This window comes from Daphnia pulicaria, chromosome 4 (assembly GCF_021234035.1).
Source record: "Daphnia pulicaria isolate SC F1-1A chromosome 4, SC_F0-13Bv2, whole genome shotgun sequence".
NCBI lineage: Eukaryota > Metazoa > Arthropoda > Branchiopoda > Diplostraca > Daphniidae > Daphnia > Daphnia pulicaria.
The window spans coordinates 13445700-13458933 of record NC_060916.1 but is presented as its reverse complement, the minus strand read 5'-3'; the positions used below and the strand labels follow the sequence as shown (position 1 = coordinate 13458933).

The window sequence follows — 13234 nt, the reverse complement described above, 5'->3', positions numbered from 1 at the left end:
TACAACGTAAATAAATACATAGAGTCTGAACGAATGGCCGGGTAGTATCGTCTTTCATTTGATTTCGAAGCTGCGGATGCTGTATAGCGATTGAACAAACAATTTTTGATTTTCCCGGCAAACATCTATGTACGTACTGTCTATTTCTCTCTGTGCAGCAGCGCCAGATACGAATCAAATGAATCGTATCAATAAAAGAAAATGGGAATATCACACAGCAGAAACGGGGGAAAAAAAAATAAATGATAAAGGTCTACACACACAAAAAGGACGGGCAAGTAAACGGACGAATCGAGAGTATATTCTGCTGTATTGTACATGGCAAAGAAGTCTCTGCCGTCTAGAGAGCTAGCTGTACGCGGACTCTAAGGATCTCTGGTGCGCGTGCCGTGTTTGAAAAGCGCGGAACGTTGATTGCAAACGGTCTCTCTGTGTCAATTCTCAGAGGAAAGGGATCAAAATGTTTAGACATAATATAAAAGCCTTATACACATAATATAATACATATACCCAACCACCAACCAGCAGCTCAGGGTCTCTCTCTAACGTTAAATTATGTACGGCGCAAACTGTATTATATCTGAACTACACAGTTATAGTCTTATAGATGCGTTAAATCGACGGAACGAATGGCAATCTCATTAAATAACCAATGATATAAATATTCGCCTATTTTTCAAATCAATACCATCGATCAAATGATTTATCATATGCAGCGCGCGCGATAAAAAGATCAGACTCCCAAACAAGTGTATAATACACGCATCATTAAATATAATGTGGTGTTGGAATGGATGTCATCCTATATACATCACAGGTCATTAACAGCCACTTTTATTTTGAGAAGCTACACATCATGTAAGAATAGTATATAAAGAAAGACTGAATAATAATAATAACTCGACGGCGTCTAATGTCTACATAATAATAGGCCCCCCTCCCCCTTTTGTTGGGTGTGGGTTCGTCTGCTGGAATTATGACATACTACAGTAGGCTACAGTGAGCATTGCCATCCAGTCACGTTAGACACGAGCTTGTGGCTATAGACTGTGTAGAGAGAGTCGGGGCGTTTCAAGATGACCACTTATATGATTCCCAGTGACTATTATATGATATACACAGTGTGTAGAGACGCTAGATACTTCTGAGAGATAGAATATTATTGACTCTCTATGTGTATATGGCGGTGGGCTGGTTCTCCAGCAGCAGCACACCCTCCTCGTTGACTCTTTTCTATGGCACTTATTCTCCCTTTTCTCTTCTTGGCTGTCCTCTTCACTTTCTTCACAGTGCGTGTTCCTTATAGACCCCTGCTGCTGGATGTGCTGTTCTTTTGTCACAAAAGAGACAGTCGTATCGATATGGGGCGCAGCTCCATGGTCAACGATCTGTGCTCCGCATCACACCCATAAAAATCTACGCGAACTTTTTTGGAGTTGGCGCCACCCTCCGGCTATATTACCGCGTTCTTTTTGTATATAAATCAAAATGGGCCCTTTTTCTTTGCTGCTTATTCTTTTTTGTCATTTCATTTTTTTTCTTCCGTGGAATATAATATGCACATCAGTGATTGTATCTGTCTCCCCCCCAGCAGCAGCAGCAGCACCCAAATGTTTTTACAATTCTTTTATTCTTCTTTCCGATTGGCAGATTGATCACGTCTGCATAGCGCCACTTGATTGAGCTAGTTTTTCGTGTCTGCTATAGCTGCCTGGCTTGTGTCGTGAGAGTACTATAGACATGTCGACATTTGACGTAAGAGAAATTTTTCAAAACTCTCGGCATCGATCAGCTGTGAAAGAGCGCGCGTTCGCCCTGTGTGTAGCCCTTTTTCTTATTTTTATCAGTGCTCAATAGAAATAAAAGAACTGTGCTGGGGTTTATTGAGTCGAGCCATTTCAGCGAGATTGAGGATTTGTTTTCCCCCCTCTCTCTCTCTTTCATGATGAACCTTGTTGTACACAATATGAAATGTCGTCCTCAATGTATAGACAGCAGCAGTATAGTCTACATAGTCTAGTAAATACACACCAGCCCCATATCAGCATGAGCATCTATACACAATATAATATATAAACGGGACGATGTTTATATGAATTCTCTTTATATTATTATACGTATAGACGCACAGTCTTATAACATTCGTGTAGATATCGACCGGACATTTGTCACAAGACTCCTCGTAGGCTATACAACTCCAGATATGAAAAGTGCTGCAGCTCTTATATAATAATATGAGGGAGGAGAGATAGAATAAAGCCTCTGTGATTCTCATGTCCAAGTTTCTACTGAACTGGGGCTCGGTTGCGCCTAATATTATACGCAGTCTATATAGCTGCTGGTTCGTCCCTATTGCCTATATACTTATTGATACGACCGAGTATATTTCTAAGAGAAAAGAGGGGAAAAAAAAAGTTTTCATCTTTTGTCAGGATCCATCCTTCATTTTCTCTATCCCTTCGACAAGCCCAAAAGTAGATAGGACTTGGCCAGCATGACCCTAAACACAATTGCTGCGGATCCTGTGGTCATCCTTGCGACTTCTTTTCAGAGACAAGCGTTTATAAGCCGTCGCTCCGGGATGATGAGCTTGTGTGTTGCAGAGTGTCATATCTACGATGTAGTATACATCGACCACATCTATATATGAGCAACAAGCTGATTCTATTGAGATTCCCAAAATTCCGTAGCGAGGACAACCGAATTGCTGCGGCTATATATTGGCACTACAGCTACCGTACTATAGTATGTAGCAAAGTCGTTGACGGGCGTCAAAGTCATATGGTGAACCAGCAGAGTGTTTTTATTTTTTTTATTTTTTTAATTTTCTCCCGCTCCTTTTTCACGGATGGAGCGCAGCATTATCGATCGCATATATCTATCCAATAAACGGGATCTCTGCTCAAAAGAGCCCAGCTGGAATTGTGTATACGGTGGCTTGTCGTTTATCTCTTGACATTTTCAATTGCAATGAGCTAGACTCCTATAGATATCGGCGAATGTTGGATGAAAAGGTATATAGTAGAAGCACATATAACGATATAGCCCGGAATAAAATTCAGTTATAGACTGACGGTATCAATATGTGAGCAGTTTTAGATAGAGACTATTTACATCGTTATGCTGAAACTGTGTTCAACTTTGTAACTTTTTTTTATTTTTGACATTTTTTTTAGATGGTTTGATATCGGAATGGGCTGTGTGCTATATATGTTGAAATGTATAGGCTATATTCAGCCGGATAGATAAAGCCAACGCTTTATCAATACAATTTTATAACTGCGTGGATGTGTGCCACACAGCAGATGAATGCCGGATGCACTACATAATTATAGCTTTGACTCTTATATGTTTATATGTCAAAAGTATTACATCCAAATTGAACTCGTACATTTTTCTCAGGCATCTTAGAAAATTGAAATGCAGATAAAATTAAATACACTAGTCGCCATTGTTTTTCTTATTTCCTTTCTGACCATCTTTCAGAATTTGACAAACGGCGTTGGTCAATTATTTTTTTTCCTACAGATAACGGAGAAAAGTGCTGGTTAGTTCTTATATTCCCACCCCGCAAAGTATCTATGGCGCAATAGAAAAATTGCGATATATTTCCACGGACCGCGTCCAAACAGCTCAAAAAGAACCTTAACAGCGCCTGGTGTGTGTGTACTATCCGTAAAGACATTTTGACGTACAATCTCGACGTGTCATCATTTTTGCAAGTGATTTATACCGCCCATCCAATATATAAAATGGAAGAGAACACACAAGTCCAACCCCCCCCCCTCCCCCGTTCCTGCGCATCACAATCATCAGAGACTATATAGCTCTGATTGATTTACTAACTTTCGTTCGGCCTTTCAACCCAAAGTCATTTATAGCGAAACTCTCGTCCAGTATACTTAAGAGTATTGCTTCAAATGTGTACAACGGATTTGGTATCGTCACAACAGATATATATTACACACTTTTACGCTGTCTAGCTTTACTATATCTATTGCATTCTCGACATGCGGCTGGCTGTCTATAGGGTTTCAAAAACTCACTATAGACGCGCGGTCTCTATACACACATTGTTCACTTTAGACTTTTCCCCTGTCGTCCTTCCCGCAGCCTAATCGACTCTAATCCGTTTACACACGGTCACTTGGCTGCTGGCCGGCTGGCTGGCTGTGTGTGTGTTGTTTGAGCGATTTTTTAAAATTCGATTTGTCGACCCATCCGCGGCCATCAAAGTGGTTTCAATAGAAAGAAAAGGATTTTTGAAAATCCCGCTCAAATGGCGGAAAATAAGAAACACAGCATCCATTACATTCGCAGTCCGCACAGAGTTGACCAGCAAACGGACCGGCAATCCAGCAGGTCCAACTTTTAGCGGATATACTATAGCTCATCCAGTATACTAGACACATATTGATATGTTATAGTGGTATATGTAGCCAAGGCGAAACATCTTGAACAGTCTATCCAAAACGTATCCAGCATATATAGGAAAAGGGGAGGGGAGGGATGGATGTGAACAAATGAGAACAGGTCGCAGTGACGGGCGCCCAAATCGAAAAGCGTTGTAGTGTGAAATGCCACCAACCCGTAGGATTGCAGCCGTCAGAAAGTGTCGGCAACAACCGAGTCCCTTCTCCTCTTCCTTCTTGGCCGTCGATGGTTCGTGGCCGTTCTCCCTAGCGGCCGTCTATAAGCTTCTTCCGCAGCATATAACAACACGCTCCGGTTTTCTTCTCTCTTCTATACTCTCTTCCCGTATGTCTGTCGTCCACTTTTTAAGCTTCCTTCTTATATTCACCCCCACACACACCTCCAGCGCAACAAGATGAAAGAAAACACGGCCCAGCATCAGACGGCCACACAGTCACACACACACTCAATCTGGCTTTCTTATCCTATATATTTTTGGCCCCCGATATACTATATCAAATCCTTTTTCTATATTTTGTATATTGATTTATTTTCTCTCAGCCGAGTTAAGTAGATGTGTGATTCGGTCGATTGAACTTATTCAGCACTTGTTGAATCCCATTTTATTTTTTTAGTATTGATTGAAATCGATCCTTGTCCCGAATATCTATAATTCATTTCAAAATGCCGACAATGGCCAGCAAGAGATATACATCGAACTGCGAATATAGTTTTGGAAAAGTTTCTCGAGAGTTATAATAGGTGGGCTGTGTCCAAGAAGTTTTCCCAAAATATATCTCTCGTCTAAAAGATGATGAAGCTATATAGGGTGGTGGCGTCCAGAAGGGAAGTGAGCAGGTTGGCATATGATTAATAGAACAGGAATACATCAATTATGGAGGAGATATAAGTGCGAGAGGGAGCGCAGCATCCTATATGTGCTGCTGGGGCCCATTGTATGACAGGAGTTCAACAATGTCTAGATGAGAGAGTCTTGTATCTTGTCTGGCTAAGATATATTCGCTTTTATGAAACATCAGACGAGAGAGAGTACACACAGTGCTATATGGCAGCCAAGAGACGACGAAGAATGTTACGAGCGATGAGTAACGAGAGACGAGAGGGGGAGAGAAGAGACTGAAAAATAGGAAACTAGAAGAAGAAGAGGAGATCCAGGGGACCCTGGGCATATGCGCTTGTTATTGACAACCGTTGCTGGCTTAGATCCCAAACAATTTGGGTTGCGCCGGCTTCTAAATTAAAAAGAAAAGAAGGGGGGATGTTCGGATTGTATCGCTTTTATCGATTTCAACTTGATGTTTATATGGGACATTCGCGACTGGTCGAATCTTTTCATTTTGAAAATGGCTGAGAGACAATCTAGAATCTACCAACATCAGACAGGCAAATTCAAGCTTCTTTAATTCATTGTTTTCTATCCAAACTTTGTCATCCTTAAGAAACTCTTGACCCAGCTCGAGAGAATTGTAGGAATTGTTCAATGGAATCACCAAGAAAACTCGACGTTCGTTTTTCTTCCTTCTGTATTATTTTTGATGTTGTTGTTGCGCTACATCAAATAGGACGCAGACGTCAGCACAATTGCCGGGAGAAAAAGAAAAGTGACAAAAAGATATAAGACTGAATCTAAACGTGAGCTGAATGCTATGAGCCCGAGCCTGTCAACAACGTTTCGGTGATTGCTGTTTCGAAAAGAAACGAAAAATTCTAGAGTATCGCTAAGCATTGTTTTCTTTACCTTCATTTCTCTGTGTTGTTGCTTTGATCCGTAAGAAATTTAACTGATCAAAATGGAAAGTAACGGCCATCTGTGAACAATCCGGAAAACCAACACAAATTCTTAGTAATGTAATCAAAACTAGCCATTTAAAAAAGTTTTGCGATAAGCAAGATTTGAACCACTAAACTGACAAACGATAACTTCTCATTTGGCCCGCGTTCTTTCGGTTTGAGGCTATTCCAGCAAATTAAAATCATTAGTCATTAGTAAGTAGACAATAAAAAGAATTTCGGCAGATCAGACATGTAAAAACCACGTAAAAACGATGAATATTCGACAAGCTTGCTGCGATGCAATTGCAACCTTGCCCCTTCGTTAGCGCCGAGAAACTTCCTTCTTAAGCGGGCAAGCGCTTAAGGTACTCTAGGTCCCCCTGTAATCTTTTCTGAGGGCTCCTGCTTCATTCCCGACGGGCCCCTCTATCGTACACGTCTCACTGGGGTGTCATGTGAATTCACAACACTAGATCGACCATACGCAAATCAAGGGAAAGCGATTTGACTTTATCACTGAAACCATTCATCCATTTATCGATAATAACCGGACGCGCTAACCACTAGACCATAGGCGTTCACGTTACGTTCTATTGTTTCAAATAATCTTTTTTGGTTATTAATTTGTATCTAATGGGTTTAATTTGACTAAGTTAATTTAAAAAAAATGATAAACACTTTTTATTCAATGAAATATTGATAAATTAAAATTCTGAAAATATCGATAGCAACGTCAAATGAAAAACAAACAAAAATTGCCGCCATCTAACAATCAGATTTAGAACTTGGGATTCCTAACTACAGCAGCAAATACATTGGATTCAAATAAGGTAAAATAAAAAAAATATAATTTGAGCGACATTTTTATTTCTGGATCAAGAATCACGAAATACACAGAACGGATCACTAAAATAATAAGTAAATCCGAGGAATATGGCAAATTAACTTCACCCCTTTCAAGGGCGGAGTTGAGTGTTACCACGATTTACGGGTACACGATACGCGTTCCCACTTCCAATAATGAATTTACAAGTGTAGAATAATAATTTACATTCTCTTCGTGAGATGAATGAATTTAAACAAGGAGATTGGCTTTGCCTTTTACACGAGATACGGATTCCAAAGTCTAGACAGCTTCACCTTCAGACGCCGATAGGTAATCAGGATCTCTCTCTCGAACATGGCATTTTCTGGCAGTTACACGACGAGGTTTGGATTGTCCATCGCCTGGTTTAATTTGTAAAGATATCCCCACATTTTCAACATCAAAAGCTGCGCTAGCATCACCCAGTGAGTTTCCTTTGGCAACCGCTTTTTTGGGTTTACTATTTTGCTTTGTAGAATTAACGGCAGTAGGTCGCACAGTTTTTTCTTTCAAAGGCTTTTTCGATTTTTTAGAAGTTGATGGTTTCTCCTCGGACATCAGGGTCTCTTTTAACACACGATCCAGCAATGCCAATTGCCAATCGCTCGATTCGGAGACTCCGGGTTCACTCTTCTTCTTTCTTCTGGATGAACGGCTGTCCGACGCTGATGGGTGGTTGGTTTCGTTTCGAGTGGCGTTTGGTAAAGGCACTTTTTTCGATTTGACATCAACTTTTTTCTCTTCTTTCTTCTTGCGTACGGTTTTGGAAGCAATGGGATCGGGATCGGATGTCGAAACAGAAGCAGACGGCAAGTTGATTTCTTTTTTGGTTTTATTTTGTCCTTTTTTCTTTGTAGATGTAACGGCGATAGGTGGAACAGTTTCATTTGTCGTAGGCTGTTTCGAATTAGAAGTTGATGGTTGATCTTCGGATAACAGGGACTCTTTTAGCACACGATCCAACAATGCCAATTGCCAATCGCTAGACTCGGAAACTCCAGATTTACTCTTTTTCTTTCTTACGGATGAACGGCTGTCCGAGGCAGGTTGTTGGTTGGTTTCGTTCTTGGTGGCGTTTTCCAACCGCGCTTTTTTCGATTTGACATCAACTTTCTTTTCCTCTTTCCTCTTGCGTACGATTTTAGGAGAAGAAACGGCTAAGGGAGCGGTGATATGATCAGATGTCCATATAGAAGTAGACGGCAAGTGTATGGAACTCATCCTTTTGGCTTTGGGCGGACTCGATTTCACTGTAGAAGGACCAGCAATCGGGAGCAAAGTTTCTTCTACTATTCCATGATTGTAGGTACCAGGCTGATTACACGCTTCTTCTTCCGTGGCTGCTTCAATCTCCACTGTTGGCAGCTGGACGAAATTGGAAGTTGACGATGATTTATCTTGAGATAGCAGAGACTCTTTCAGCGATTCTTTCAACACTCGATCCACCAACGAAATATCCCATCGATACGATTTCGAAACTCGGCGTTTGCTCTTTTTCTTCCTTCCTGGTGTAGAACGTTTACTCGAATGGGACTGTTCATTTGTTTTATTCTGGGAGGCGTTTCGTAGTCGCTTGGTTTTCGACTTAAGGATTTTCATTTTGTTTTTATTTGTGCCTACTGTTATAGGAGTAGAAACGGCTAAAGGCGTGGAGACGACATATGGCGTAGATGCGACAGGAGAAGATGTTTCCTGGTGAATCGTTGAATTCATTTTCTCCCTGTGGTTGTCATCGTTATTTCGATTGCCTTCTTGATCTTCACCGAAGATATCTTTGTCTAAAATTTAAACAAACAAGCTATAAAAATAATCTGAAATTCTAATCTACATGTGATTAGTGTACCTTCGTCTTCGCTAAAAAATGCGAACATGTCTGGACTTGAAGCCTCAAAATCCCGGGAAAAACCTTGAAACAGACGCACAAGAAATTAAATTTGAATCCTAGAAAGCAGATGGATGTAGTTGAATTACTTCTATTGTTAAAGTTCGATGCACTTCGGTTAGGTGATTGGACCAACGCTTCTTCGGGTATCACAATCTCTGCTTCAACCACATATTCATCTCCATGATCAATCTCGGCTGGCTCTGCTAGATAAGTGGACGCGTGGATGTCCATATCAAGTTTTCTTATAGCTTGAGCGACACTAATATCAATTTCTCCTTTCATACCGTTGCTACAAACGCTAAAACCTGCAAAAACAAAAAATTTAAAAAGGAAACGGCACATGTTATACAATAAAATGTTATGTTTACTGTCAAATTCCACAAAACGACAGTGATCTCCATTGGGGATAACGTCTCGTGGTGGATTCGGAAAATCGGAAAACTGCAGGACGGGTGTGAAACAGCCGGAAACAGACGAAGCTGGTGATACCGATGGATAAGAAGCTATAGATAATAAATACACACAGATTGTTATTATTCAATGAAAAAGTTGTTTTTGCCACACTATAGAAAAGCATTAACTTACAAGGTATTGATGCAGGATAATTGTTAGAAATTACTTCTGGCGTATCTCCTTGGCCATCGCTATCTTCATCACTATCTTGGAACTCGTCATCAAATTCATCGGAATACGAATCCTCATCATCTGATGATGGAGGAGTGTACTCATCACTTTCATCATCATCTACGGTGAATGATCCCCATCTTCCGTGTTCGACAAACGTTGTCCAGCGTTTTTTCGCCAACATACTTACAGTCGGCTGACAAGGATTTGGTTCACACCATTTTGAAGTGCTGTCATTTCCACCGTCCTGCGAAAGTGACTCATCGGTCATTACGTTGTTGTCGCCATGCTCCCATTCATCCAGGGAAGAATCCAGTGATCCAAAAGATTTCACAGAGCCAGTTGATATTGTAGCCGATCTCCACGCACGGGTCATGCGGAGCGCTTTGTTTTGGACGCGGATTGTCCTCCTCTTCTTATATCGCTTGGCTATCATATTGCTAATATCAAGTTTTAACAACTTTCTCGTATTTAGATGAATTTTGCCAGTTCGGATGTAATCGGTTTTCCCCATTTTTGAAGTTGCCATCATTTTCGGATACTCTACCGCTATTGCATCGGCGTCTATGGCGTTAAACTTGGAAAGAGAAGGAGTCATCTGAGTTTGAGGACTGTTTACGGTCATCTGCGGGACAATTGGCTTTGATACCAATGGTACTGGAATAACTGGTTCCATAGCTGTTTGCAGGGCTTCAATGTGCGAGTCAAATTTGATCTTGGCATGATGTAGTTGTTCCATCAGAGACTTCAACAAATGACATCCCTGATGTTCCATGAGACTCACGACAAATGGGTGGTACTGGGACTCCAAGACGTAGCAGACAAAACCCTTGTTGGAATAAAACTCTGCATCATCAGGTGGTAGAGTAGAAGGTAAACCATAGCGAGGAAGGCGAAAGCAGGGCCACCACTTTTTTCTTTCATTATGCCAGAGATTTATGATTGACTGAAAACAGTCTTCCGCCTCTGTAAATAGTATCAACAGTTCGTATAACATGGACATTTAAAAAAAAAAGTTATTTTAGCTGACCTTGCAAGCAAATCCTTTTCAGGATTTCGGCCGTAATACTCCATCCTTCTTTGATGACAGCCGAAGGTACGTGTTTTACGTAAACGTCTAGAAAGCACATAATCAATTCTAGGCATTTGTTCAGACCGTTGGGTTCAGGGGCAAATGAAATGAGGCCTGCATCCGAACCGCAATCGGATTCATTGTCAGAGATACTGCAAGTCGCAGAATTAAGAGTATGCAAGTAGTGTTTACATAGGTCTAATATCTAAAAAAGGAAGAAAAAAAATGGGAGGTTTCCTTTAAGAAATTTAAAAATATTTATGTGACATTAAATAAAAACACCTTTGAATTTCCAATATCTCTGTTTGCAATCATTTCAAGGAAGGAGATGGTAAGCTTTGGACTGGCTTTTGGAATATGTAACTTGATTATATTCAAAGCATGAAGGGCACCAGAGACTCCGAAATTTCCTTTGGACTCTTTTTCAACATACCTATGACAAAATCACCATTTTTCAATTAGCAATGTATGTTGTATTTAAAAGTATATCATAATATACTTCTCAAGAAATGCTTCGGCTTCTTCTTGTAATTTCAACTTCATCAAAATGTAAGTGTAGGGTTCAGCAAACAAAGGCTCAAAGGTTTTCTTTGTAAACAGCAGTTGGAATGACTCCTTAATAACATGGAGCATCTCATCATCACCAGTATCCATAGTCCGGTAGTCCAAAATGGTCTTGTATCCCATGAGTAAAGCTGATGAAGCAGCTTTAGCAGTTTCACAATAACTGGTTTCAATTGATAATTCCCTGGCTACAAAAAAAAGTAAAAATTCAGAAATTATTAAGAAAAATAAATGCAGAAGAAAAAGCAAGTAAATAAATATATACCAGTAAAATTGCAAGCTTCTTGGTAAGCTTTATCATACATTTCCTTGTTTAAAAGGAGAACTGTGTGGAATAGAAGCAACTCGTCATGATGGACTTTTTGCGACTTGAAGAATACTTTTTTAAACTCTGATACCAAGGGCAAAAAAAAAGCACAATCTTTCTGTAGAAAATTTACAAACATTTTCCACAAAAATTGTTTTCCAACTTGCTGATTTTCAATCTGTCGATGAACACACATTAGTTAAGCAAACATATGCAAACTTATTACCGCTTACCAAGTATCTCAAGATTTTAAAGCTCATGTCATAAATGCAATGTTGTTGGCAATGTTTTAGCGCAGAAAACAATTGTGATGGTATGTGCATTGGTTCCTGTAATTCTATTACATAAAAGAAAACATGGTTTTGTTTAAGATACAAATTTAAAAGTGTAAAAGCTATTACCTGCTTCAGGATTGAAGTCGGTAAGTTTAAAATCATCATTTTCAAATCTTGCGAGAAGGTCGTACTACAAAAGTTTGTGAAGGTATCAAATTTACCGTAAAATAACCTATGTGCGACATTTTAACAGTTAAGAATACGTACCACTCTTCGCTTTGCCACGATTCTTTCTTCATCTTCCATTATGAACAACACAAATAATGTTCCTCTTCCTCATATGATTCAATTTTCAGAAAATCTCGAACGAGAACCATGAAGCACATGTGATTTTTGCTTTTCAGCTGTTGCACGAAGAGCAGACTAATTTTAAATGGCGGGTAAATTCGAATTCGAACGTGTTATGCGACATAAATGCCATCTAGAGATGAATTTATAATTATATATTATGGAACGAAAATTCAATCTATTACAACATGATTGGGCATGAATTGGGTTGTGTAAACAGCTAAAACGACCGTATGAATTAAATATGAAACCACAGTGCATCAGGAGTGGTGTTAATGTGTCATTTCTACAAAATTTGACGTGTGGAAATTTGTATCCCTTAAGGCCTTAACTTGATCTTAAACGAATATATATCTATGAAAAGCTATAAGAACTTAAAAGCCTATAGATAAGGAAAATTCGTTGGTCACGTGCTAGGACTTGATAAATGGACACCGACGTGATGGGGTGTTACGTAATTAGTACGTGATACCATGGGTATGGAGAGATGGTTGCCAATTGCCATGTTAAATTTCCCATATGGGGATTAGACGGGAAGCTACTTTTTTACTTGCGACATTTTACTTCTGGCGGGTCAATTAACCGAATCGGCAGGTCATGCCCTCATATCGTTTTGTGAGGCATGTTTTATCAACAAGCGTACCACTGCTTGCGCCTTTTTAGACGTTAAAGCGCTTTTGAAGCTGCCTGGCACCCCACAATTCTTGCGGCTCTTGCCCGGCGCGACTGTCCGACTTACTTGGTCAAATTTGTGTCTTTCTTCCTATCGAACCGACTGGCGCTCCTCACCCATAATGATTCCTCAACCAGCTTTACTATTAATTTAGGCTGCCGGCTCCTATGGTGAGTCCCATGAGTCAAACGAGCACTTCCTCTTTTATTGCAACTTATTCAGCCAGCCTGGACTCAGCTTCTCCGCAGCGTGTCATGAATGTGCGGTACCCAGGCCTCCCTCACTTGACATCATCCCTACGCACCGGATCGTTTGGACAGCAATGGTGCGATACATCTCTGCTACTAAGAGACTCAGGAGGACTTAGCTCGCCCACATTTATCTTGTATTTCTGTAGCATGGATCTCACCTTGA

The 13234-nt window shown here is 40.2% G+C and overlaps 1 protein-coding gene across 4 annotated transcripts; it reads right to left on the bottom strand.

Annotated features, from left to right (window-relative positions):
- Window positions 1-7054: 7054 nt before the first annotated feature.
- LOC124336870 lies at window positions 7055-12231 on the bottom strand. 4 transcript variants are annotated; one of them, XM_046790753.1, is made up of 13 exons: window positions 12067-12231; window positions 11926-11989; window positions 11758-11864; window positions 11483-11702; window positions 11153-11405; window positions 10936-11086; window positions 10612-10858; window positions 9543-10547; window positions 9326-9460; window positions 9147-9262; window positions 9044-9110; window positions 8916-8978; window positions 7055-8850 (listed from the first exon to the last, which is right to left on the bottom strand). In XM_046790753.1, the coding sequence occupies exons 1-13, from the start codon at window positions 12103-12105 to the stop codon at window positions 7334-7336; spliced, it is 3984 nt and encodes a 1327-aa protein (XP_046646709.1). In that variant the 5' UTR covers window positions 12106-12231; the 3' UTR covers window positions 7055-7333. The 4 variants fall into 4 exon arrangements, with proteins under 4 accessions (XP_046646709.1, XP_046646705.1, XP_046646708.1 ...); XM_046790749.1 differs by having other exon boundaries at window positions 9044-9262; XM_046790752.1 differs by having other exon boundaries at window positions 9044-9262; window positions 9326-9436.
- Window positions 12232-13234: the final 1003 nt, after the last annotated feature.

Excerpts from the sequence above, each read along its gene's own strand:
- LOC124336870 (XM_046790749.1), bottom strand. The coding sequence starts at position 12,105 with ATGGAAGATGAAGAAAGAATCGTGGCAAAGCGAAGAGTG. Across the intron at positions 11,865-11,925 it reads CGACTTCAATCCTGAAGCAG|TAGAATTACAGGAACCAATG; the intron begins GTAATAGCTTTT and ends TCTTTTATGTAA. Across the intron at positions 10,859-10,935 it reads GAGATATTGGAAATTCAAAG|ATATTAGACCTATGTAAACA; the intron begins GTGTTTTTATTT and ends TTCCTTTTTTAG.